Source organism: Aphis gossypii, chromosome 2, assembly GCF_020184175.1.
Source record: "Aphis gossypii isolate Hap1 chromosome 2, ASM2018417v2, whole genome shotgun sequence".
Taxonomy (NCBI): Eukaryota; Metazoa; Arthropoda; class Insecta; order Hemiptera; family Aphididae; genus Aphis; species Aphis gossypii.
The window spans coordinates 65,351,711-65,376,542 of NC_065531.1; the positions used below are offsets into that span (position 1 = coordinate 65,351,711).

Below are 24,832 nucleotides of genomic sequence, written 5' to 3' on the forward strand. Positions count from 1 at the left end.
ATAAATAATCTCATCATCTAATAATATTGTACAACTATAGTATAAATGATTGGTATTATTCTCGTATGGAATAATATTCACGCAATTGGTTCGAGGACAGCGGCACGGTCACGCGCGGTACATAGATAGGTTACCGTCATATAGATACAATTGGCTTAACCACGATGGATGGGGAGAGCATATAGGTATCAAACTCCCTTCCCCTAAATCGCTAGTATATATGGCATACCTATTTTGTATATTTAAGTACCTATATAGGTACATATAATATTTATAAACTTTTAATCATCTGATAAATCCCGATTATAGGTGTAAGAAAAATAATAAAGTAATAATAGTGGCTAGAATCGTCATAATATTATTGTTCTAAATTTGAGTATGGCGATATAATAGCACCACCTACCTAATGGTTAATAAGTACCTACCTAAATACGAGCGAAACAAAACGTTGTTTTTGAGATACCACATTTGAAAAAAACCTATACTCAGGTATTTTCATTGCCCCCTTCCCCTGTAATCCGAAAACTATAATTACGATGCTGAACTATTATAATAGTTGAAACTATACATAGGAAGTTAGTAGTTACCAACGCGTTAGAGCAGGTACGCAATATAACATATTTTGATATTATAATATATTCGACGATCGCGATACGGTTTTTTACGAACGCATCCGGTGCCATTGTACTTTCGTGGGGTTTTTATTTCGTTTGATTCAACAGTGCGTAGTTGTTATTATTATTATATTATAATATAATTACCTCCGCGCCCGACCGCCTCGACTATTACGGTCGCGGTTTATTCGCGGTAGTAGCGCGAATGAATAATATAATATTATGTAGTATTAAATGGACGAACCGACGCAGAGACGATCGACCATGATGACGTCCTTAGCGAGTCAATTATTAAACTCGTTTTCGTAGTTCATACTACAACACGTGTACACATCATTACAACAATGCACTGCAACAATATTGTAATGTTATATATTAATATTATTATCGTTTAAAGTCCCGGAAGACTGCACAGATGATATGACTACGTACCGAATCAAATTTATTTCGTTTCGCGACAAAATATCGACGACAACAAGATAATCGCATAAATAGGTAGGTACCTAACAGATAATTTACCTAAATTTATTATTAATAGTAGCCTTTAGGTATTAAGCTTTTCGTCCAACAGACGATACTCCATACTTAACCTAACGATAAGTCCTATAGTCCTATGATTTTAAATGTATATCTTTATTCATTTATTTTTGCCGGTCGCCCGCTGAGGTGTAAAAGAACTATAAAATCGGCAGACGCGGGTGGTCAGTGTCGACAATATATTTTATACTATCGTCAGGCGATGATCGGCTTCGTTTTCTTACTCCTTTATTATTATCTACAACGACAACACTTGACAAGGGTGATAACGCGAGAAACTGATAAGGCACGGGCGCCCCAAGATAATATAATATAAAAAAAATATAGTTGCTACTCGCTACTGGCTGTCAGTTGACTGGAACTACAGTGACCTGAACGCCGGCCGTGCGATTGTCGTCCGCTGGCAAAAAACGATTTATAATTCAAATATAAGTTTATCGTTAAGACTTGCGAGGGTTTGATCCGATCCAAGTCTCTGTTTACTTGGATTTTTCACTCGAATCCTCCAATGACGACTTGTCAACAGCTCCGCGGACGACGGTCGCGTGACATCTCCCGTTTTCCTACATGGTGATGATTATCCAGGTAAAATGAATTGATATTTCTTTTCACTCGTCTGTTGGAAATGAGTAGGTCTACGGCTTATGTTTATTAGGGCACAAACGATGATAATCTGGTGACACATTACGTTAGGTGATGGTAGAAGTTCATTGCATATTATGTTCCACGTTTAGCCTAATTAAATATGAATTAATATCAGGCATGTCTTTAATTAATATTCGAATAAATTATATCATTCTACTAAGTGTAAGGTGTTGATATTATTAGTCAGAAATCCATAGTATGACTGTTTTCTAATGGTAAAGTGAAGGTATATTTCTTTCATATTTTTTTATAATATTTATTCATGTAGTTTTGAGTATTTATGAATTATAAACTTTATTTCTAACTATAAACACTTGCTTAGATATTTGAACAAAATGTTTAAAATACTTTCACTATTAGATTTTTGTTAATATTTATAAATAAATATGTAGGTAGGTACTTGTACCTAAAATATTTTTATCATATCAAAATTATTTATTATTTATTTAATAATATTACCAACAACAAGCTCAATTAAATCATTATTAGATAAATTTTATGTCTATGATTACGTATAATTAAAGAAAACTTGATTAATATAAAACTATAAATAATAGTAAACAGACTTAATAAAACCAATGAGTACATAACTAAACGCTTACAATTTGTTTGTTTGGTATAATATTTATAAACTTTTTTCATTTTATTTGTATGATTATTACAAACCTATTATCATAAAGATAATTACATTAAACTAATTTACTAAAAAATCTTTCATATTTACTATCGATAATTAATTCTAACTCTTAATTCATTATTATTAAATATTTTTCAGAATCAGTAATCATTAAAACATGAGACAGCAGGGATGGCTGCGCATTTTGGCGTTTTTAGCATTTTCGTGGGTAGCGTTTCTTTTGGTGACAGTCAAGCTTGTTAGACAACAAGATACATCCGATACAGATTCATCTCAAAGACTGGCCAGAGCTCTTCGAGAACTTGATAAGTTGCATAAAAGCAATGCTGAGCTCAATGCTTTAGTATTGGACTTGAATTACAAGTAATTAACTATTATTTTCATAATTATACAATAACTATTTTAAAGAATATTTGCTTGCATAGCATAATTAATTTAAATGTTTTAACTGACATTGTTTTATTTTTGTTTTTTTTATTTTAGTAAGTATATTTAAATTTAATTTGAATAGTTGCCAATAATTATGATAATATTTTACAGTATATTATTTAATATACTTATTTATAGTTTAACTATTTTTTCTCAGATTCAATATGCTATTATCAAAAAGTAACCTCAAGTTTTTGTTTTTTTTTTTTAGTCCTAGAATAGATAATAAGAAAATTCTTTTGTCATATTTCCAAAATTCCAAAGGTGGACTAAATGGTCCATCTGAAGAATATGAACTTTCACGTCGCCGTATATTTTCAAATACTAAAGAACTTTGGTATTATGTCAACTCTGAATTACAATCATTAGTCAAAGAAGGTGATGGTGTCAAAGTAGAACACATTTCAAAAATAAAAGATATTGTTGGTGAACACTATAGATCTTTATTAAAAGATGTAACAAGTTTGGCTGATGTCGATGGTCATGCCTTATGGAGACAACAGGAATCTGAAAATTTAAGCAATTTAGTTCAAAAAAGATTAAAACATTTACAAAACCCTTCAGATTGTGCCAAAGCAAGAAAACTTGTATGTGACTTAAATAAGGTTTGTCATTTTAAGTTCTTTGTTCTTTTTTTTTTTTTTTTATGAAATTAAATAATTTATATTATATTTATAGGGCTGTGGATATGGTTGTCAACTGCATCATGTCGTTTATTGTTTTATTGTTGCTTATGCGACAGAAAGAACATTAATTTTGAGATCTAAAGGTTGGAGGTATTCCAAAGGAGGATGGCAAGATGTATTTTTACCATTAAGTGATACGTGTCTTTTACCAAATGGAGAAACAACTAATCGGTGGCCAGGTATTTAATAATTATAATTATTTAAATTGTCTGTTAACTTAACTTAAGGTATTTTAATATTATACATTTTAGGTCATCGAAATACTCAAGTTATCACTCTACCTATAATTGATTCAATCAACCCAAGACCTCCATTCCTTCCACTTGCATTACCTGAAGACTTAGCCCCAAGATTAAATGTATTACATGGAGATCCTGTAGTTTGGTGGATAGGCCAATTTCTTAAGTATATGCTCCGACCACAACCAGCTACTAGTAATAAACTAGATGAATATGCCAAAAAAGTTAAATTCCAAAAACCAATTGTTGGGTAATTGTTTATTTTATTTTTAAATTAGTTATTATAAACTCATATATTATAGTTGTTATTTATAACTGTTTTGCATAGAGTTCACATTAGAAGAACCGACAAAGTTGGTACTGAAGCTGCATTCCATAAACTAGATGAGTATATGGTCCACGTCGAACAGTATTACAAATATAAAGAACTAACTGATAAAATCGACAAAAAAAGAGTTTATTTAGCTACAGATGAACCAAAATTATTTTCTGAAGCTAAACGCAAGTGTGTTAAATACTAAAATTTGTGTGTTAATAATCATCTGCATAATTAATTTTTATATACTCTAGGTATCCAGAGTATGAAATAGTTGGTGATGAAGACATTTCTAAAACTGCATCAATCAGTAAACGCTATTCTGATCAATCACTAAGTGGTATCATAACTGACATACATTTTTTGTCTCTTAGTGACTACTTAGTATGTACTTTTTCATCACAGGTAATGGACTGAGTAGATTTTATTTATTAAATTGATTTTAAATTATATTCCTATCATTTACAGGTATGTCGAGTAGCCTATGAAATAATGAACAGTCTTCATCCTGATGCATCAACTCTGTATACATCTTTAGACGACATATATTATTACGGTGGTCAAAAACGCAGACTTCATGTAGCCGTATTACCTCATAAAGCAAATGGTCCTCATGAAATGAATTTGCTAGTTGGCGATGAGATTGCTGTTGCTGGTAACCATTGGGATGGTTATTCAAAAGGAACAAATTTAAGAACAAAAGAAAGTGGTTTATATCCTACATTTAAGGTTTGTTCTATATAATAACAATTGTTTATGAAAAATGTCATTTAAATATTAAAATAAACTTCTCATTTCAGGTGTCCCCAAAAATTGAAACTGCACCTTTTGCGAGTTATCCAGATGTAACTTTAAGTACTAACGAATTACAAGAACAAAAAAGGTAACTACAATACTGATAATATATAGACTTAAACTAATAGGTAACAGGTTATGTGCCTCATATAGCCTAAAGCTTGGACAATTATATTCTACCAGATAAATAACATATACATATTATAGAATAATTTTAAAATGTTAATACATTTTTAATTATTAAATTAGGTACAAATAATTTTAGCGCAATTAAGTTAAACTAAATGTTATTTAACTGTGTTACAGTTAAATTAATTTTAATTTTTCTGTGATCATTTCTTGATTTTATATCAAATATTAATTATTTTTTGCTCTCTACTATATTGACTAGTCCTTAAATACTACTTAAAATGGCACTTTTATTGTTATGCTGTCTACCAACAAATTATTATGGGCATATGCTATTCCCAAAAAACTATTAGAAAAATAGTTCATGACATGTTTAATATTTATTTTTTAAATTGTCATAAATTTTTCAAATTCATATAAAAATAAATGTTAATTTATTATAATAGTCTATATCTAAAATACCCAACCAAAGAACTATCAAACACATTTTTTTGTAATAACTACTTATCTTATTGTTATTGAACATATTCTACACTGATGTAATCCAATAATTGACTAACCTAGTTTTCTATCAGTATTGATCTTATTTGTTTTTGCGTTCCAATATTGATTATTATTGATTATTGAAATATTTTAGAATTCAGTGTAAAAGTCAATATTTAGAGACTTATTCAAAAAATGTTAGTTAAAGGAATGTTTTAGTAGATTATGTTAAAAATAGTTCTTTTACTTCAGGTCTGAATGGTTACCAATCTATCAAAATTGTTTAACAGAAAAAATCATTGTTAATGATTAATTAACCATTGTAGATAACATATTGCCCTAAATTGATGGTAGAGTAGCATACACTTAGTACCTACACAATTTACCATGACCAATACGTTGAAATAACTTACTACTTTTTTTCTTTTCTTTCGTTGTTAATTTGTTTATTTTATTTTATGTATGTTATACTTTTTTGAAGCAAAATGTATTACTCAAGTTTCAAATAAAAATATATTAGCAGCTTGTTTATCTTATTTTTAGTCTTTACTCTTTAGTATCTGAACCAAGTATTATTTTAGAAAAATTATTGATTTATATATTATTGTCTATTGTATATAGTTTATTATATAATTTTTATGAAATATAATACATTTCAATTATAAAAACAATGTTTGCCAAATGTCAATGTTTTTAAACAGAGTTTGTATGTTGGTATAAGTATAATAAAAGTGCATAAATTATTGGTAACTAATTATTTTATGAAATTTAGATTAATTCAATATATTTAATTTCTTTAATTATCATTAATAATTGACATAGTGTTTTGATAATTTAATTAAACTATTAAACAGTTGTTGAATTATTTTTAATTTGTTTATGAGTACCAAATAATATTTTTAATTCATGAGTACTTGTGTTATTTTTAAAAAATGTGAAATGGTCAAATATCATTTTATACTTTATTTCATTATTTACTATGTATAAGACATAATGTTATCAAAGCGATTTAATGAGAAAGTTAAAATTAGTTAAAAAATTATTTTAAAAATAACTATGTAATTTAAGTAGTTGGTTTTAATTTATAATAACTTAATGAATTGAATTAAATGCTTGAAATAAAATGATCTAATGCATTAAAAACAAAAAGTAACTAATTATTTTTGTAATTTTTTTTACTACAAAAATCCCAATGCTCTATAAAATGTAATACTGCCAAGTGCCAACTAAATTATAATTAATATCTAGTATTCTGTGAAAATATATAGATTTCTTATCAATCCTAATATTTCTTATAATATATGGTTAAACCACAATTATAGTTATAAATAGTTAGTACCCAATTATTAATTTAATGTAATAATTTACATCTTAAGAAACAGATATTTAAATTATAAAAAAATTAACTTCTAACTAAATAAGAAACTTATTATTAAGGGACACCAGAAATTTGGTAAGGGCAATGCCCCATTGCCCATTAACTAGAACTGCCGCTGATAAATTGTCCTATGGACTAATAAAGTTAAAAAAAAAATTGACCACTATGTTACATTACTGCTTCTATAATTATTATAAAAGCAACTTTTGAACACCACAGTTGTTTAGTTAATTTCAACATATTTTAAATACAAACATACAATCTCTGCTTTTTTAACTTGTCATGTAAATATTTTTTTTTTTTTGAGATTGTACTGTTATTTTTGTATTATATTTGCTGAAGTTTGTGGTTTTTAGTTTACTTTATTTGTTTTAAAAATTTAATCTGACTTATTAAACTGAAAAAATATGAACTTTGGTAAAAATATTCGTGTATAACACAGTTTTGTTTAAAATAAAAAAAATATTGATATTATTGACACTATGATCATATGTTTCATGTTAATAATAATTTATCTTTAAAATCCTCTAGTACATACTTGTATTATTTTCTAAAATTTAATTTATATAGATGTTTTTTTATTTATGTAATCCATATGTTTTTATTTGTAACTATAATGGGTGGATGATAATTCTTTGCTTAAAATATAACAATAATTTTTTATAAATACATTTTTATTTTCTTAAAGTTATCTTCTACCCATTTAATAATTAAAATGTCAGTCTATGAACATACATCGCATTGTGTGATAAATTAATTTAAAATTGTATTTTCTGATCTTACTGAAACTGTAGTATTTATAATATTTATGAATATTTAAATTTGTATACATCTGATCTCTTAATTTTATCATTCTCGAACAAAATAATTTCTCTTATACTATTATTTATACTATAATATTTTGTGTCAAAAAATAATCAATTATAATATAATTGATTTTAATTTCTATTATTGTGATTGTATAAACATTTACTGATCAATACTACTTTTTTAAACTATGACAGTATTTTATGTATTATTATAAAGAAATTGTTTATATTACATGTATGACATTGTATTAATGTTTTTTTTTCATATTTTACATATATTTTTTAATATCCTTATTGTATTCTTATTTTCAGTTTGCTTAATACCGTTCAATGTTACAAATCATAAGCATAATTTTGCATAATAAAAATGCTTCATTTTATTACAACCAGCTTAGATATTCCCGCATAGCATTTATTACCTATGGAGAAAGCTGAAACTAAGCTAAGAGCTAAGGGAATCATAAGAAAACTGAAAAAGAAACTAAACCTAAAACTCAAAAGAAGTATTTACATTTTAATTTTAGGATTAAAAATAACCAGGTAAAAATGACTGCTATATACAGTAAAGCAGTGGTTGTTACCCTTTTTTGAATAACGGAATATAACATTTTATAAGGTTTTTTTACAGAACACAATCGTAATAACTAATAAAATATTATTTATATACATATTTTAATATTTTTAATATATTAAACAATGCATATATAGCTCAAACAGTTTACATATATATATTTGTCACTAAAAAATAAAAATTAATAAATAAAATTTAAAACAATTTTAGATAATTATAAAAATAAAAAAATTTAAATTTTAGCTGAACTGTTATTCTAAGTCCATTGAACATTTGTTGAGAACCACTGCAGTAGGGCTTCATTAATTTGAATGAAATTGAAGGAAGATAAAGGATATCATTTGGATTATCTATGATTTGAAAAAACTTGAAACTACTTACTTATAACTAGAACTGAAAAAATTAGTTTTCTTGCAATTTCAATTTTTAAATTAATTTTTTTATATTATATTAATGCGTTAAAATTCAACCCTGAAAAGACAATGAATACAACTAAAATTATTGTTATGCATATACACTATACATATTTGATTATGTATACTTTACAGCCTATACATAAACAACAAATTTTATTACCAAGGAATATTATTATGATCTACGTACAATATGTATGTATGTATTAATGTAGCAATGTAATAATTCTTAAGCCTATTCAAATTTTGTCTTTCAGATTAAAAAAACCCAACTATAATACATTTTGAGTGTTCCTCATTTTTGAGTTGTAGATAGTAATAGATGTGTTAAATTTGAATTCAATTGCTTACAAGAAATGTCATCTTCTTTTTCTGAGAATAATTTATAATTAAGTAAGTATTGTTATAAATTTGTTTTTGCTAGTAGTACAGTATGCTAAATTTATTTTGACCAAAAACATTGCATAAACTATATTATTAATTATTATAATGGGTATAATATCATACATTATTGTTCTTAACGTAATTTAAGCTTAGCCCAAGTCAAAACCATATACCGTAAAATGGTGTGAATGTTTCATCAGTAATAACCAATTACGTACTGAGATAATTTAATAATCTACCTACTGAAATGTTGAATAAAAATATTGTATGTATAATTTATTATAAAAAACATGATTAAGTATAATATGTATTATCTGTAAAATTATTATACCATTTATATCTAATATTCTACACATTTTTAGGAAAAAATTAAAATTCTTAGCCTATAAAAAATGTTTTACTGTTGGTATAGATGGATTAAAAAATAATATAAAAATACAAACAAAATTCTACAATAATACAATTTTATTTTTATTTGTTTTTTTTTTTTTTTTTTTTATCAGATTCAGTTGCGAATTTAAATTGCATTGGATTGATTTTACAATCATACAATTACTAGGTCAATATCATAAACCTGGACTTGAAATTTTAAAGATTTTGTGATAATAAAATAACTAAAACACCTTCGATGACTAAGTATTAAGTACTATTAAGAAGATACATGGACAAACAATAAATTACTCTGCTATATAGTAGGCAATATATAGCAGTGTCAATAATAATAAGTAAGTTACTATAATGAATGTGTTAAATTTGAATTCAATTAATTAACCATTGTAACATGTACCTATGCAATAGTAATAAAGTTAGTTGAAATAATTTTTGCAAAAATCAATTAGCATATACTACAAAATAATAAATATTACTACAGCTATTGTTATAACTGTTAAGGCAATATCATAGAACGGTGTGAGTTGATTAATGGTATTTATAAATAACATACAAGTATACAACTAATCTAAATATTATGAAAATGTCATAGTGTATAATAAATAATAATACATGCACCCAATAATAAAAAATGTAACAACAAATTATTTTATTTTATTTTTTTAATTACAACAAAATAACTAAAATTGTTATTATGTGTTTAAATATCTAATGTAAAAATTTGAATTTCAGTCACTTGTATATGGCTTTATACCAAACTTTTTTCTTATTTCGAGAAAAAAAAATAGTATGAGAACTAATCTTATATAACATTTTTAAACCTTAAATACCTAATAAAATTAAAATGTTTTGCTATAATTTGCAAATTTTTAAGGTTGACAAATTTCCTAAAAACAACTTATAAGAAATGTTATATTACATTTTAAATTAAATTTACTCGTAAACAAAAAAGTTTATATCGAAATATTTTGAAAATTATATTATATCTAAAAAATGTATATCCAAAGTAGGTATAGATAGTTTTGATTCCTCAGACCCTTTAAGTACCAACCTGGTCCAATTTTAAATTTTCTTATAGGTAGCAACCACCATCTAATTTTGAAGATGAAATCTAAATATTTTTATGTATTCAAAAGATGTCCACACACTCACTCGCCTAAATTAAAAATATAATTAAACAAATAGCTCCAATCAGAATCTAAAAAGGGTTCACAAAATTTACTCTAATAACGGCCAGAACCGGTCATTTGTTAAGGACTGATACAAATAAACATATTTGAAATCTCGATCAACTAGAATTACGCAATCCGGGACTAGATGCTAATGTAATAATATATAGGTATAATATAATATTATTATTTATTATAGTATACACAATACACTATATACTACATGTCTACATGTAAATATTAAATTAGAATTTAAAACGATAATGTATTAAGTAGGTGTACCTAGTACTACAGCGGTTTCCCATTATACACAATATAATCATGCAATCGATTTTATTGTTACCTATATCATTATGTGCTAATATGTGAATGGTAGAATCTACGTCCGTCTATAATAAATAAATCATAATTAATTGTAAAACAATAAGCATATGTATATTCATTGATTATTACTCGTTGTAGTATTCTTATAAATCACAACTCCTAATTAATAATTATTAATTGTTAGTAAATAATATAAGATTAACTAAATAAAAAAAATACACATACATCTTTAATGTGAATATAGGCTTATAAACTAGTATGTAAGAGTTAAAACCTATACTCTTAAGTCTTAATAAATAAATAACTAACTTGCATTATTTGAACCTTTTCATGTAACATGCGTGATGCGTAGATTAATGGTATAGTAGTTTATTATCCTAAATTAAACTACTTATACTAAAACAAATAAAACAATTCATAATACGTCAATATTGATGATTAATTTAAAATGTTTATAAGTATAAAACAATTATACGATAATACTATCGACAACAAATTTTAAATGGCGTAATAATAACAGCTCACTTTATTAAAATACAGGACAGATTAAATTCAACGCCATAATAATATTTTGTTTAAATTCAGTACAATTTATTGATGATTTAACAATAAACGATAAAAAAAATCATCAATAATACTTTAAAATTTGTTATTTATAATTTATAAAATAATGACTACACACTGGAGTTTGATGCTATAGGTACCTACTGAGATGGATATCTTAATAATTTCAAAGCAATATTGTAAGTTATCGCATAAAAATTGTTTCTTTGTTTTTTTTTTTTTAATTTTTTTAGATAACTGTTATGAAATTAAAAATAAGCTTTTTTCAAAATATCTATATTATACTGCCTGTATAACTCATAAATATATACATACTCGTCTACTATTTTTTTTACCTACTTTACTTAGTATAATATATTTTTATAATTCATAAATCATAACACATTCCTTTATCAAATTAAGTGATTAAAAATTGTAAATTAAGAAAAATGCAATATATCTTGGTATTAATATGTATAATATATATATAAAGACTTATATCTCGTAAAATATATTTTTAATAATATGATTTATTTCGTGTTTGTGAATCATCTTTACTGTATATTAAAGCTCAGGATTATAATGTTATTATTTCAAATAATAATGCAATAAAAACAGTTTAAATTAATCGAGAAAAATTATAGATAAATAAAAATCATTAAATCTTAAGATAAAACCGACTTATAAATCTTTAGGTCAAAGCTATAATGTTTCAGATGATTAGTCATGGAATATTTACGTAACGTGAAACGAAATAATCTTGACTAAAATTATAATCACATAAATAATATAATTTATTTTGAGATAACAGAAAATGAAATCATCGAGCACAGAAAAGCTTAAGACCCGCAACGACAGCGCTGTCGAGAAGTAGAGCACAACTAACTATAATAATAATCAAAAACATAACAATAATAATATATAATATTATAATTTATAAGATAAATAACGTAATCATTTCATAAATCAAAATCGTATAAAAAATTCTTTTTACATCACACATTAGAAATATATAAATTGTAATGTACCAGTGATCGCATATTACTTTCATATTTATAAAATATATCAGTTAACGAACATCTGAATAAAAAATTTTTTTCAAAATCTAACTGCAATTTATGTATTCGTTCTTGATCTGCGGTTTTCTTTGGTTTCCAAATTTTTATAGTACACTGCACGTGCAATTGTACTACATCAAAAAAATCGACGAGCTAATATATCAGTCGTTTGGAGAAATAGTAAATCGACCGCCGTTATGAAGATCGCACGGTCACCGACTGCAGTCCGGATGCTGCAAAACGGTCTGGCCGTCCAAATCCGCTGTCCCGGCGATAGATCGCAGTCGCAACTTTACACCTCGTCATCTGCAGTCACTGCGGCAACGACGACGACGACCCAGTTAAACGGCAACTATCGGCTGCAAAAACCCAACTGGGACCGCGCGGTGTCCGAGGCCGAGAAGGTCGTCGGCTACCCATCGTCATTCATGAGTCTCAGGTGGCTGTTCAGTGACGAGATAGCCAATGTCGCGCTGCACCTACGCCGCATGGTCAACTCCAACCATCCGCTACTGAAAACAGTCAAGTGAGTGTGTAAACATGGCGGCAGCGTCATTCCTCAGTCCTCGCCTGCGTGCAGATTCCAGATATATCCAGGAAAGTAGGAAACTTGAACTTTTTTTTAGACTAATCTAATACTCCACCAACCCACTCGCATAAACACTTAAAACTGAACAGTCGTTTACTGTTAAATGTTTAACTACCTGTCGTAGCAAATAGTCTAAAATACTAGTTAAAATTAAATTATTGTCTATTAGAAATTAACCAAACAGAAAAGGGAGATTAAATATTCATTATAAGCTTAAAAATATTCTTCTAAACTAAAACAGGTATAAGTATAATACCTGCGATTGCAGGAAACGTATGCCATTGTTTTGTAATTCATGATGAATATTAAATTGAAATGTTTTTGACTTCAATTTGATTCAAAATTGGACGACAAAATATAGTAAATTAAATAAAAACTATCATAACCTACTCGTGAAGCCACTCTTATAAACGATTTCAAACATGATATACTATTTTTATAATCATATCTTTCCTATGTATTAATGGGTATATACTATAGAGGTAGACTACCAAAAGATAAAAAGTCTATTATATAATATACATACATTAGGTAACATGCAAATAAAAATCTGCATAATATGATAAGAAAGAAGATGTGATGTACAATTAACCTTCCAATTATATTATTAATATAAATTTGAATTAAATGATTTACCGGATGAAATTATCAACTAATCATGTATTAAGTATACCTGCCGACATCGGCAATCATATCACAACTCATTAGTGATTAACTATTTTCTTGGGACTTTGAACACTAATCGATTTTCTTTTTAAAAAACACGCAATATTTAACTAGGTATTATTTTATTTAAAATTTGTAATAATTGATACACCGCTCGTATTGTAACAAAACAAAATATATATTATACTTTATAGGTTTTCAATATCTATTAATTATTGAGTATTAATTTTAAAAATTAAAAGACTAAAATAAAACCGATACTTGATATACAATATATATATTAATATTATATTATTATATGCGATGTGCATGTGTGTAAAATATATGAAAAGTGAGAAAGTGACCTAGGTAAATTAGAACGCCGATAATATTCTAAGCATACTACAGCGTTGTTCACTGCTGTCAATTTATTACCTATTGTATTTTTATAATACTTATAAGTTATAAGTTTTGATATAATATTATAATAACCTACTTCTTCTTGTTACATGCTTATATGTACAGAGGGTTATTACACAACGGCCAGAATACCATGCAAGCTTGGGGGTTGATCGTGTTACTCGTATCCAAAGCAGCCGGTCACATGAACGTGAACAGATCGGCGGACGAAGATAAGTCGGGCGTTTTACGCAGTCAAAGAGCACTAGCTGAAATCGCAGAAATGATCCGCACTAGCCACCTGATGCATAATGGTCTCATAAATATATACCCGGAAATGTTCTCGGAACCTGTCGACCAAAACGACATGAGTTACGGCAACAAGATCGGCTTGCTCAGTGGCGACTATCTCCTAGCTAACTCTTTCAACGAACTTTCGATGCTCAAAAATCAAAACGTGAGTAATTTTGTGAATAAATGTTTTATTTGTTCTATTTAAAACCGTGAAAACTGTTTTCATACCACAACACCAAAAAACTAGAAGATAAAAACTGACCCTAATACCAAAAAAAAAAATAAACCAACATATAGTTTTTGACTTAATGTCAGCTATTAAGCTTCCGTCGGTAGCGGACGTAATTACCGTATTAGTGTATTACGATGTTATATTGTTATAATTTATTATAATTTTGACTGAACAGAAGACTATCCATATTATTATAAGTATTTCAATTATCGAAAAATACTTTAATAAATTCCATACGTTTCATAGATCTAAAATAATTTTAATGGCTATTTTTTTATTATAATAAATGTAAATAACAATTTTTTAAGTACCTATATTATTAAAATAAAAACAGTAAAGAGCATTTATATTATTATTAAAGTTAATTTATGAAAAAAGTGGATTTATATTAATAAGTATTTGTCTGCACTCTGCAGCGTAATTTGAATAATATTGCTCTGTATACTGTATACGGTACCTACTGCTGTTAGATACAACACAATAAAAATAATTTTTTTGTTTTGTTTTGCCTTTAGCTCATGGAATTGATCAGCAGCGCCCTACGCGACTTATCCGAGGCCGAGTTTTTGGGTCGCAGAGACTCGCAAAACAATCCACTACCGTCACCGTTCGAACCGCTCGACCGAAAGCACGACTCGACTCGGCTACAGTTCAACCCGTTCCAATCATCGTCCGAACAACTACAGAGCGACATGCCACTTACGCCCGCCTTACACGACTGGACCAAACGCAACGTACTGTCAACTGGCAGCCTACTGGGAAAGTCTTGCCAAGGCGCTCTCCTATTGGCCGGCCACGGCGAGCAGTTACAGAAACAGGGCTTTTTGTTCGGTAAACACCTGTCGCTAGCCTGGCAGGTAAACTACTTATGCCTCGACCGATATACCCTAAGTGTCGTATTGAGAGTATGTCACGCTCGTATTTATTATAGTTGATTTTGTCTTACAACCGCACATACAGCGAACAATTTACGTTCAACTCTTCAAGTTTGGTTTCGTTGTTTATTTAATTTTTTTATTATTGTTATATAGTAAACTATAACTATCAAGCTTAAAGGTATAAATATTATATTATGTATGCTATCTCGCCGAATTAACAGTTTGTTAATGGTTAACTTAATAATATGTATAAAATATACCTATACCTTTTAAAACATAAAAATTATATATTGGCGTCGCGTCTAAACTTAAATCCCAATCTAAACAAGTTGCACTTGAAAATGTGTAACTTAATATAAATGATTATGAAACAACTATCTTACACAGTAATCGGACGATTTATCACTGAATTCAAATTTAATACATATATTTCACTATTTAAGTAATTTACTCGTAAGTCGTAACACTCCTACGACACCTACCATACAGCGTAACGGTTTCCTGTTTTCTCTCTTTAAAAAAATAAAAACATAACTTACGTATTACTTATTAGTACGTATTTTATAAGTTTGTGAATGATTTTAGGCTCATTTAGATTTGGAACCATTTTTGTCAGATTCAGTGTACTCATTGGGAATGTCTTTCAGCCTCACTTCAGCACCAGTTATGTTCCACCTCGAACACGATTCGTCATTATTTAAAGAAATTGATAAGGGCGTTAATTCAATTCAAGATGTCGACTATGTCAAAGTAAATTTTTCCATAATATATAACTAATTTTATTGAATATAAACTTATAAAAAAAATATTATATGAAAAAAAAAATACTTCAAAAATACTAATAACATAGATAAAACAAAGACAATACTAACTTATATAAAATATTAGTTTAATAAAAAATTAAGATTTACATTAAATAAAAAGTTTAAACATTGTAATTGGTTAAACGAATTTATTATAAAAAATAAATGTTCATGGGTCATGTTTTGTAAATTAAAATTGCGCGTATGTGTCAATTATGTTGCCTACGTAGTACCCGTATAATTTAATAATAGGTACAAAATATTATCATCAAAACCCACTACCCGCCATTATAATGAAAATAAATAAAATATATATTAATTGATAATTGTTATGCTTTAAATTAGGTTAGTCAATAATGAAGTGTATGCACTTTGGAAAATATAATAAGTAATTAAAACTGCATACTGTGTAGTGTGTAACTTTAGACTTAACAGATTGTATGCTTAAAGTATTACGTGTTTTATTATTAAAAAAATCAATATAGTTAACTTTTTTTACCGAAGTATTTATAAAGATTTTTAACTTATTAATAATTATTACATGTGTATTCATATCGTGAAAAAGTTGACTAAACGTTTTCTTTAAATATTTTTTTAATTTTCAAATAGGGGCAAATAACAGGGTACCTATACCTATCATTATATTATTATATAAAAAAAATAATTTTAAAACTCCAACTTCCAACCGGTCATACATTATTTTTGGTAATCGTTTAAAAATATTAATTTAATGATATAAAAGTTGAAACATTATTTGGTATTTTAGCAAGGTTTTATTTTGTTTTATTTACATATTTTTTTTTTTTATTTTAAACAAATAGATTCGAACCGTTAAGCAAAGCCGTATTTGAGGGGAATCTAAGGGGTTCGAACCCTTCGAAATTCCTTCAATAATTTACAAATATTTAAAATAACTATTTTTAGTGCCAACATAAATATTTTCAGTCATGAATAATTTAAACTCCTGCAATTAAATTAACTATTGACCGTTTTCACATTATCACTGTTTTGCATCATAATAATATAGGTAGTATACATTAAAATATTATTATAGCACCTAATAATATATTATTTGTTATTAATGAATCTAAATTCAACAAAATTACAATATACATGTTTTGGACACCCCCCGAAAATTTTTTTGGATACGGTCTTGCTATTCAACTAAGTAGGTATACTATTTAAAACTTAAAAAATAAATTACACGCTACATTTTTAGATTCTGAACGAAGAGATGAATGTATTGATTTTACAATGATGTGTGTTTTTTTTTTTTTTTTTTTTTTTTTTGTGTCTGTCACCACGTTTTGGAGCAGTAAAAGTGCTCCGATTTTAAAAAGTGGACCCTGTTTCGGATAGGAAAGTGAATGTAGTTTGTACTTTGAGGGTCAAAAGTAAAAAATTTCCAATAGTTTTCAAAAGCGCCGGGAAAAACCAAAAAAAATTGACGGAAAAACGGGAATTTTTATGCAAAACCAGTTTTCGACCAAATCGATTTTTTTTTATGGTTGTAATTCACAAACTAATCACTGAAAATACTTGAAATTTTCACCAAATGTTAATGTCAGTAGTATCCGTATATAGTTAAATTTTCAAAAAATTTTGACTTTTTTTGAGCTATTTAAAGACCACTGAAATTTTCGATTTTTTTGAGAAATTTTTTTTAAAGTGTCGATAAAAAATGTTTGGATGACCAAAAAGTTTTGAAAATTTAATACAAGGTTCCTTATGAGTTGTTTTTAATGTAGCTAAAAAAAATTAAAAATCGTTAGTCACAATTTTTTTTTATAAGCGTTTATAGTTCAAATTTTTACGAAATCTGTCGAAAACGCGAAAATTTGCAAGTAATTTTGAAGTTGAAAAATCATAAATTTTTTTCTTTTATAACTAAGTTTTGAAAATTTGGTACAAGGTTCTCCATACATTTTTCTTCAATTATCTGTAAAAAAAACTCTACCGGATTCAGACAAAAAAATTTTATGAGTGTTTGAAATTTAAATTTTTACAAAACCGAGCTAAATAACGGTTTAGCCTCAAACGATTTTTGATATTTGTTATAATTCAAAAAGTATAAGTCGTAGATACTTGAAAATTTTACCAGTTATTTAGATTGGCATTTTATTTACTTGATTTAATTTTCAAAATATTTTGAGTTTTTTTGAGCTATTTATAGACAACTGACATTTTCAATTTTTCTGAAAATTTTTTTTTGAAGGGTCGATAAAATTTTTTTGGCCCTTTCAAAATACTTGAAAATTTTATACAAAGTTCTTCATATGTTATTCTTAAAGTGATTAAAAAATTATAAGAATACATAGGCACAATATTTTTTTATTAGCATTTGAAGTTCAAATTTTGACGAAAATTCGTCAAAAGCATGAATATTTGCAAATTATTTGAAGTTGAAAAATCATAAATTTTTTTGTGTTTATAACTAAGGATTAAAATACAACACTAAGTTTTCCATTAGTTTACCTTCAAGTATCTATAGAGAAAACTCGAAGCATCATTATAGGAAAAATTTTAAGTGCGTTTGAATTTTAAATTTTAACGAAATCGCGTAACGATAACGATTTATCCTCAAACGATTTTAAATATTTGTTATTATTCAAAAAGTATAAGTCGTAGATACTTGAAAATTTTATCAGTTATTAAGACTAGCGTTTTCTTTACGTGATTTAATTTTCGAAATATTTTGAGTTTTTTTGAGCTATTTATAGACAACTGAAATTTTCAATTTTTTGAAGTGTCGATAAAATTTTTTTGGCCCTATCAAAATACTTGAAAATTTTATACAAAGTTCCTCATATGTTATTCTTATAGTGATTAAAAAATTATAAGAATACATAGGCACAATTTTTTTTTATTAGCATTTGAAGTTCAAATATTGACAACAATTCGTCAAAACCATGAATATTTGCAAATTATTTTGTAGGTATATTTCATAAAAATTTTTGTATAAGTAGCTAAGAGTTGAAAATTTAATACAAGGTTTTTCATAAGTTTAACTTACAATTATTATAAAAGAACTTAAATTTTGTTGTATTCAGGCCATTAAAACATAAACCACCTTTTTCACCAACCACTAGAAATTATATCCTAGGCTGACAAATCATCTTCGTTCAGAATCGTTTTTCGTATACAATGATAACTATCATTGGATTCAAATTTAACACTCCTATAATATATAATAATGATCCATACGGCACCTAATGTACAGCAGAGCGGTACTCACTTGCCCGCTTTTTTTACTTTAATTTTTTATAAAAATACACACATATTTTTAATTTTTTTTTTTTTTTGAAAGTATAAGTATAACAAATACAAACTATAGAGTTTAAATCATGTTAGAACTTATATCCGTATTACGTCATATATTACAACTTTTGGTTTTCACCCGAAAAATGCATTTATTATTGTATGCCTCATATAGTATTAATATAGTTCCATATTATATTTATGAATTAATATTTATGATTTACAATAATATGACTAGGTATTTTATATTTATGTATTTTAATCAAAATTTGCGATGTAATATATTATATTGAACCACTAGGTGCATGATGTTGTGATTAAAGGTCCAGGAATTAATTACACGAAACAATTACAAAAAGAACACTCAGAAAAAGCTATGGAAATATTAAACGTTTTTGAAGAGAATGATGCCAGGACAGCATTATCTAACATAATTATTGCTATGGACCGCGAATAAGGTATCCAAATTCCTAATACTGACTAAATATCCGTGAATATCTATGAACAATGTCATTAAATAAAACTATAGTTATATAGTGAACTTTTATAATACCTATACAAACATAAGTTGAACAAATTTAAACTGGATTTATCCAATTTATAGATTGTTACACGTACCTATATAATATTATTAACTATTATAATTATTTCATTATTTTATTTTTAAGTTTAATGTTAATTTAATAATTTTCTACTTTTCTAATTTAAATTAGTTGATACTGATGTCTTAACTATGTATGGATGTTTAATTTAATATTTATAAGACATACCTATTTTAATATTATACCCCCAATTTACGATTACAGTAATTTTAAGTACTCGTCATCGCAATTATTACAATAACTTTTTTGTCTGAAATCTAAATTTTAAATAAATTACTATTTGTTTTTATTTATCCGTTAAAAATGGTTTAAATAAAAAAATTATCTTTTATCTTTTTTATTTATAATATAATATTATGTTGTTGAAAATGATAAATATTTAGTATTTGAATATTTCATAATAAGACATTAAGACATATAGTTTTTAAGTAAAAGTAAATATACCTGAGTAATTAAACATTAAACCTAATATATTAATTAGTAATCTATACATATACCTATTATTATAATATGTATACATAGTTTAATAGTTATATTTGCTTTGCAATTAAAATAGGTAATATTATTATGTAACATCATTACCTTAGACAGCTTTAACTTAAAATGATTGAAACTAACAAACTATTTGTTTTCAAGATATAGTATTATTTATAATGTAGAAAGAAATAATTAGTTTTAAAGTATTAAAAATAAACAATTTAATTTTTTTAACTATCTGCTAAATATAAATACATAATTCTTAATATCAGTAATATCCATGCATTAGATAATACCAAGATTAAAAAAATCAAAATAATTAAGGTCTTAAAACACATTAACAAACATCCTATGTAGCGACTTTAAATAGTAGGTATAAGTACTTATTCTGCAGTGTGTACTGTATGTAGTACTTATATACTAGACACGACTAATGGACAGGTCATTATGATTTCACTAATAAATTCGGCTGACTGCACGAGTATTTTAATCTATTCTTCCGGCTTTAACAAAAATGATTTATAGACAACTAGACAAGCATGATGATTTATGATAGAAATTATGTAATGATTTTGCAACTAAAAATTAAATAATATTTAATGAAAACTGCTTAATATTATTTGGAACTCGTCATGCCGTTATGCGTATTGTTTGAGATATGTGTATCACTATCATAGTATATATACAATAAACATATAAGTATATAACGTATACGTTTTTGTTTTGCGCACTGCATCGAAAAGGAGTTATATGTAAAACATCTGAAAGTACATAATGTTAGTAAAAATAATTAATTTGCAATAGTATTTAAAAGTATAAAAATCAGATACTTATAATATATATTACATTATTAGTATGATATAATATACAAGTATTGAAGTATGTCTAAATAAGTAGGTACATCTTAAAATTTACGACTTTTTCTGGTTTATTTCTTATAAACTAGTACATTTTGTTTAAAACCACCATTTATAATATTATTTTTGCCTATGAACTGTTTCTTCAATACAATCATGATACATGACCTGAATATATTTTTTCTTGTGATACATACAAATTATAAGTACAATAGGAGTACAGTTATTACTCATGAAGCTCATACTATGTTCTATGTAGACTTACAACAATGTTCACTATTCGCCTACTTTCTATACATATTATCTCTATACCTTTTATCGCCACACTTCAGTGACTTAAATTGTACAGTTAGCTAAGTATGCATTTCTTATAATAACCTATAAGAAGAAAAATTGTTTTTTTAGTCTAGCAACATTATGAAAATAAGAAAATATTTTTATATGAAACGTGTTTGTGAAAAACTAATATTTACTATATACCTTAATAAATTTTTAAAAATTGTGAAAATTAACACGCAGTATTATGTATACAAAACTATTTGGTTTAACCATCATTCACATAGTTTGTTGTTTTATATAAAAGAGGCTGATTTCGTTCATCAAGTAGGTTATAAACCAGTCGTAGTCATTTATTCAAGGCCATTGTCTCCCCGTTGAGAACAATCTTTTCTGACGTAGTACAACAAGGAATGCAGCCCCCCTTAATTTAGAACTATTGTCATTCATATTCATTGGTATGAGAAAAATAGTTGGTAGGTAGGTACCGATCACTTTTACTTGACTCAATTTATTTTGTCTTACAAACCGTGGAAAATATTATCTAAATAAAATAAAATATAATATAATATGTTCTAAAAAAGTTGCTTATTCTAAAAGAAAATAAATTTTATTAGTGTACAATCGTCAATCATTAAGATCATTAGTAAATCATATTTATCAGAAATATGACAGTATAATATTTGTGTATTAAAATTTATAAAACCATAACTTCATAACTATAAGTTAATAACTACAAACATATTAAAATATTGTAACATTTGTACATTAGTATTTACGAATGCGTAAATATTATTTGTTAAGAGTTATTACTTATTATAAATAGTATAATTACTCAATGTTATATTATCAATATGTTTTCAGTAAATGACATAAATGTTTTGGGAAATAAATATCAGAAAAATATAATATATATTATTACATTTTAAAAAAATAAAAAATATAATAAGTTATAACTTATAATATTTGAATATCCCAAGTCTTACTATCATTAATGTCAAATAGTATTTACCGTTCAAAATGATGAAAGGTTCCATTCAAAAATTCCTATTAGGTCCCTATAACTTATAAATATGTAATGCATTTTGGTTCCAATAGTATTTACAGATATTATATATGTTTGTTGTGCAGAATTAATAACGTGTTATATTTTATATAGATCTAAATTCATCTGAATGTCGTCAGTCAGACTTCAAGCCGATCGGATTACAACCGGAGGGAAAGTATGTGGTTTGAATAATGAAAAAAAAAATGAAAATAATTAACAAAAATAAAACTGAAAAGCGAAAGTGTATACGTACTTTAGTCACGTTTGTATCACGTGGATGTACAAGTAAAATGTTTAAACGTTGTTATTATTTTTTTTTTACCATGTATTATTATAAGAATTTGTATCTAAGTGCAATGCGAATCATAATAATTATTTTACGCTTTCATAACAATATAATCACGAGTAAAAGAAATTAGAATAAAATTATATATTATGAGTATAAGTTTAACCATCATAGTTTCGGTTGACTGTATGCATAGGTACCTAGGTACTATAGGTAGCTACAGTATACGAATGTATTTTAAAATATAGTACTCAAAGTAAGTATAAAGAAATATTTATACCAATAATATAGGTATGTACGGATATAAAGGGAAAGTCTCTAGGCAAGTTTTAGATGATGCCGATTGCCGAACATTGTTTTCTAAAAAATTCAATATACATTAACCATAATATACAAGTACGTTTACGCTACCTACTAAAAAATGTTTTTAACTACGTCATATCAACAATTTTATATTTCTACAAAAAATTTACAATAAATAATGTACCTTTAAATAAATTTAAGCGATTTAAATCAACGTATTTTTTTTTTAATCGAAAAAAATTCAAAATTTCGTCAAAATATCAAATCAAATTTATAAAACATATTAAAATAGATAATTTTTGGTACTTACCTAACAGAAATCAAAGTATCTTAATTTATTATGGTTCACCAAACTAATAAGTAAATAATTTAGTAATTATAGACGTCAGACTCGTTCTATACAGGAAGAAGATTCGGATAGAAAGTGGTATAAGTGTATAACTGGTAGTATGCCTTAAGCATCATAAGTATGTATGTATGTATGTATGACGTATAACGTTAGTATAATATATACATACTTTACAGTTAGGTCACCATGTATAATGTAAAAAATCCAACACTTTTTATTTTGTAATATAAAAATATAATTATCAGCCAACCGACATGAACAGCGGAATTTTTCAATGTGATCAAAACAGAGGTACCACCCGTGTTTATTTCTTTAAAAAAAACATTTAAATGATTACTTAAATCAATTGTATTTATTTAAACATCACCCTCTCTTTACTCACACATATTTGTAAATATCTATTCATTAATAAAATTATGAGTTAAAATATATACATCATGTATTCATGTTTAGTAGTACAAATAAAGGTATATCATAGAGTAAGTATATATGTACTTTAGTATGATATCTCAACATTTAAAATTCAAATCGGATACCAAAGCCATTATATATTGGTTTTAAAATTTATGGAAAAAAATAAATGCGAACTAAATTATTTATTGATATACAGAAAGCATAATTCTATAAATAATAATAGTATATAAATTTAAATTTTAAAGTAATCCATGGGAGATCCTAGAAATTAAATGTATAGGAATTACCAAAATTATAAGGACTAAGCCGTTTTTCAGGTATAACTAGTCAAAATGTATTTCCATATATATATTATATATTATTTCCTTTTAATAAAATAAAGTTCTTGTTGTAGACTTGTGTGGTGTACAAACAATTAAATTTGTGCAATCATTAATTATTATTATACGTATAGATACAGTTGTATAGCCGTATAGGTAATACTGACTAATGTAATAGATCTTCATAGTACTTATATATATAAGTTATGAATAGGTATTATATAATTATAATTATACAAGGTATGCTATTTTA

The 24,832-nt window shown here is 26.3% G+C and overlaps 2 protein-coding genes across 11 annotated transcripts; both read left to right on the top strand.

Moving 5' to 3' along the window:
* The first annotated feature begins 633 nt into the window (after window positions 1-633).
* LOC114124031 (alpha-(1,6)-fucosyltransferase) lies at window positions 634-8,307 on the top strand. 3 transcript variants are annotated; one of them, XM_027987193.2, is made up of 10 exons: window positions 634-1,109; window positions 2,572-2,796; window positions 3,074-3,467; window positions 3,541-3,727; window positions 3,800-4,037; window positions 4,116-4,292; window positions 4,358-4,508; window positions 4,572-4,832; window positions 4,904-4,986; window positions 8,010-8,307. In XM_027987193.2, the coding sequence occupies exons 2-10, from the start codon at window positions 2,591-2,593 to the stop codon at window positions 8,041-8,043; spliced, it is 1,731 nt and encodes a 576-aa protein (XP_027842994.2). In that variant the 5' UTR covers window positions 634-1,109; window positions 2,572-2,590; the 3' UTR covers window positions 8,044-8,307. The 3 variants fall into 3 exon arrangements, with proteins under 3 accessions (XP_027842994.2, XP_050054874.1, XP_027842993.2); XM_050198917.1 differs by lacking the exon at window positions 634-1,109 and adding an exon at window positions 1,460-1,736 and having other exon boundaries at window positions 8,010-8,306; XM_027987192.2 differs by lacking the exons at window positions 634-1,109; window positions 8,010-8,307 and adding an exon at window positions 1,461-1,736 and having other exon boundaries at window positions 4,904-6,046.
* A 3,242-nt stretch (window positions 8,308-11,549) lies between these two features.
* Window positions 11,550-24,276, top strand: LOC114124034 (all trans-polyprenyl-diphosphate synthase PDSS2-like). Of its 8 annotated transcripts, XM_050198920.1 has the most exons (7): window positions 11,550-11,691; window positions 12,660-13,075; window positions 14,309-14,639; window positions 15,224-15,565; window positions 16,172-16,336; window positions 19,949-20,105; window positions 23,019-24,276. In XM_050198920.1, exons 2-6 carry the CDS (start codon window positions 12,747-12,749, stop codon window positions 20,102-20,104), a joined length of 1,323 nt encoding a protein of 440 aa, XP_050054877.1. In that variant the 5' UTR covers window positions 11,550-11,691; window positions 12,660-12,746; the 3' UTR covers window position 20,105; window positions 23,019-24,276. The 8 variants fall into 8 exon arrangements, 7 of the variants coding, with proteins under 7 accessions (XP_050054877.1, XP_050054880.1, XP_050054879.1 ...); XR_007603647.1 differs by lacking the exon at window positions 11,550-11,691 and having other exon boundaries at window positions 12,238-13,075; window positions 19,971-20,105; XM_027987195.2 differs by lacking the exon at window positions 11,550-11,691 and having other exon boundaries at window positions 12,252-13,075.
* Window positions 24,277-24,832: the final 556 nt, after the last annotated feature.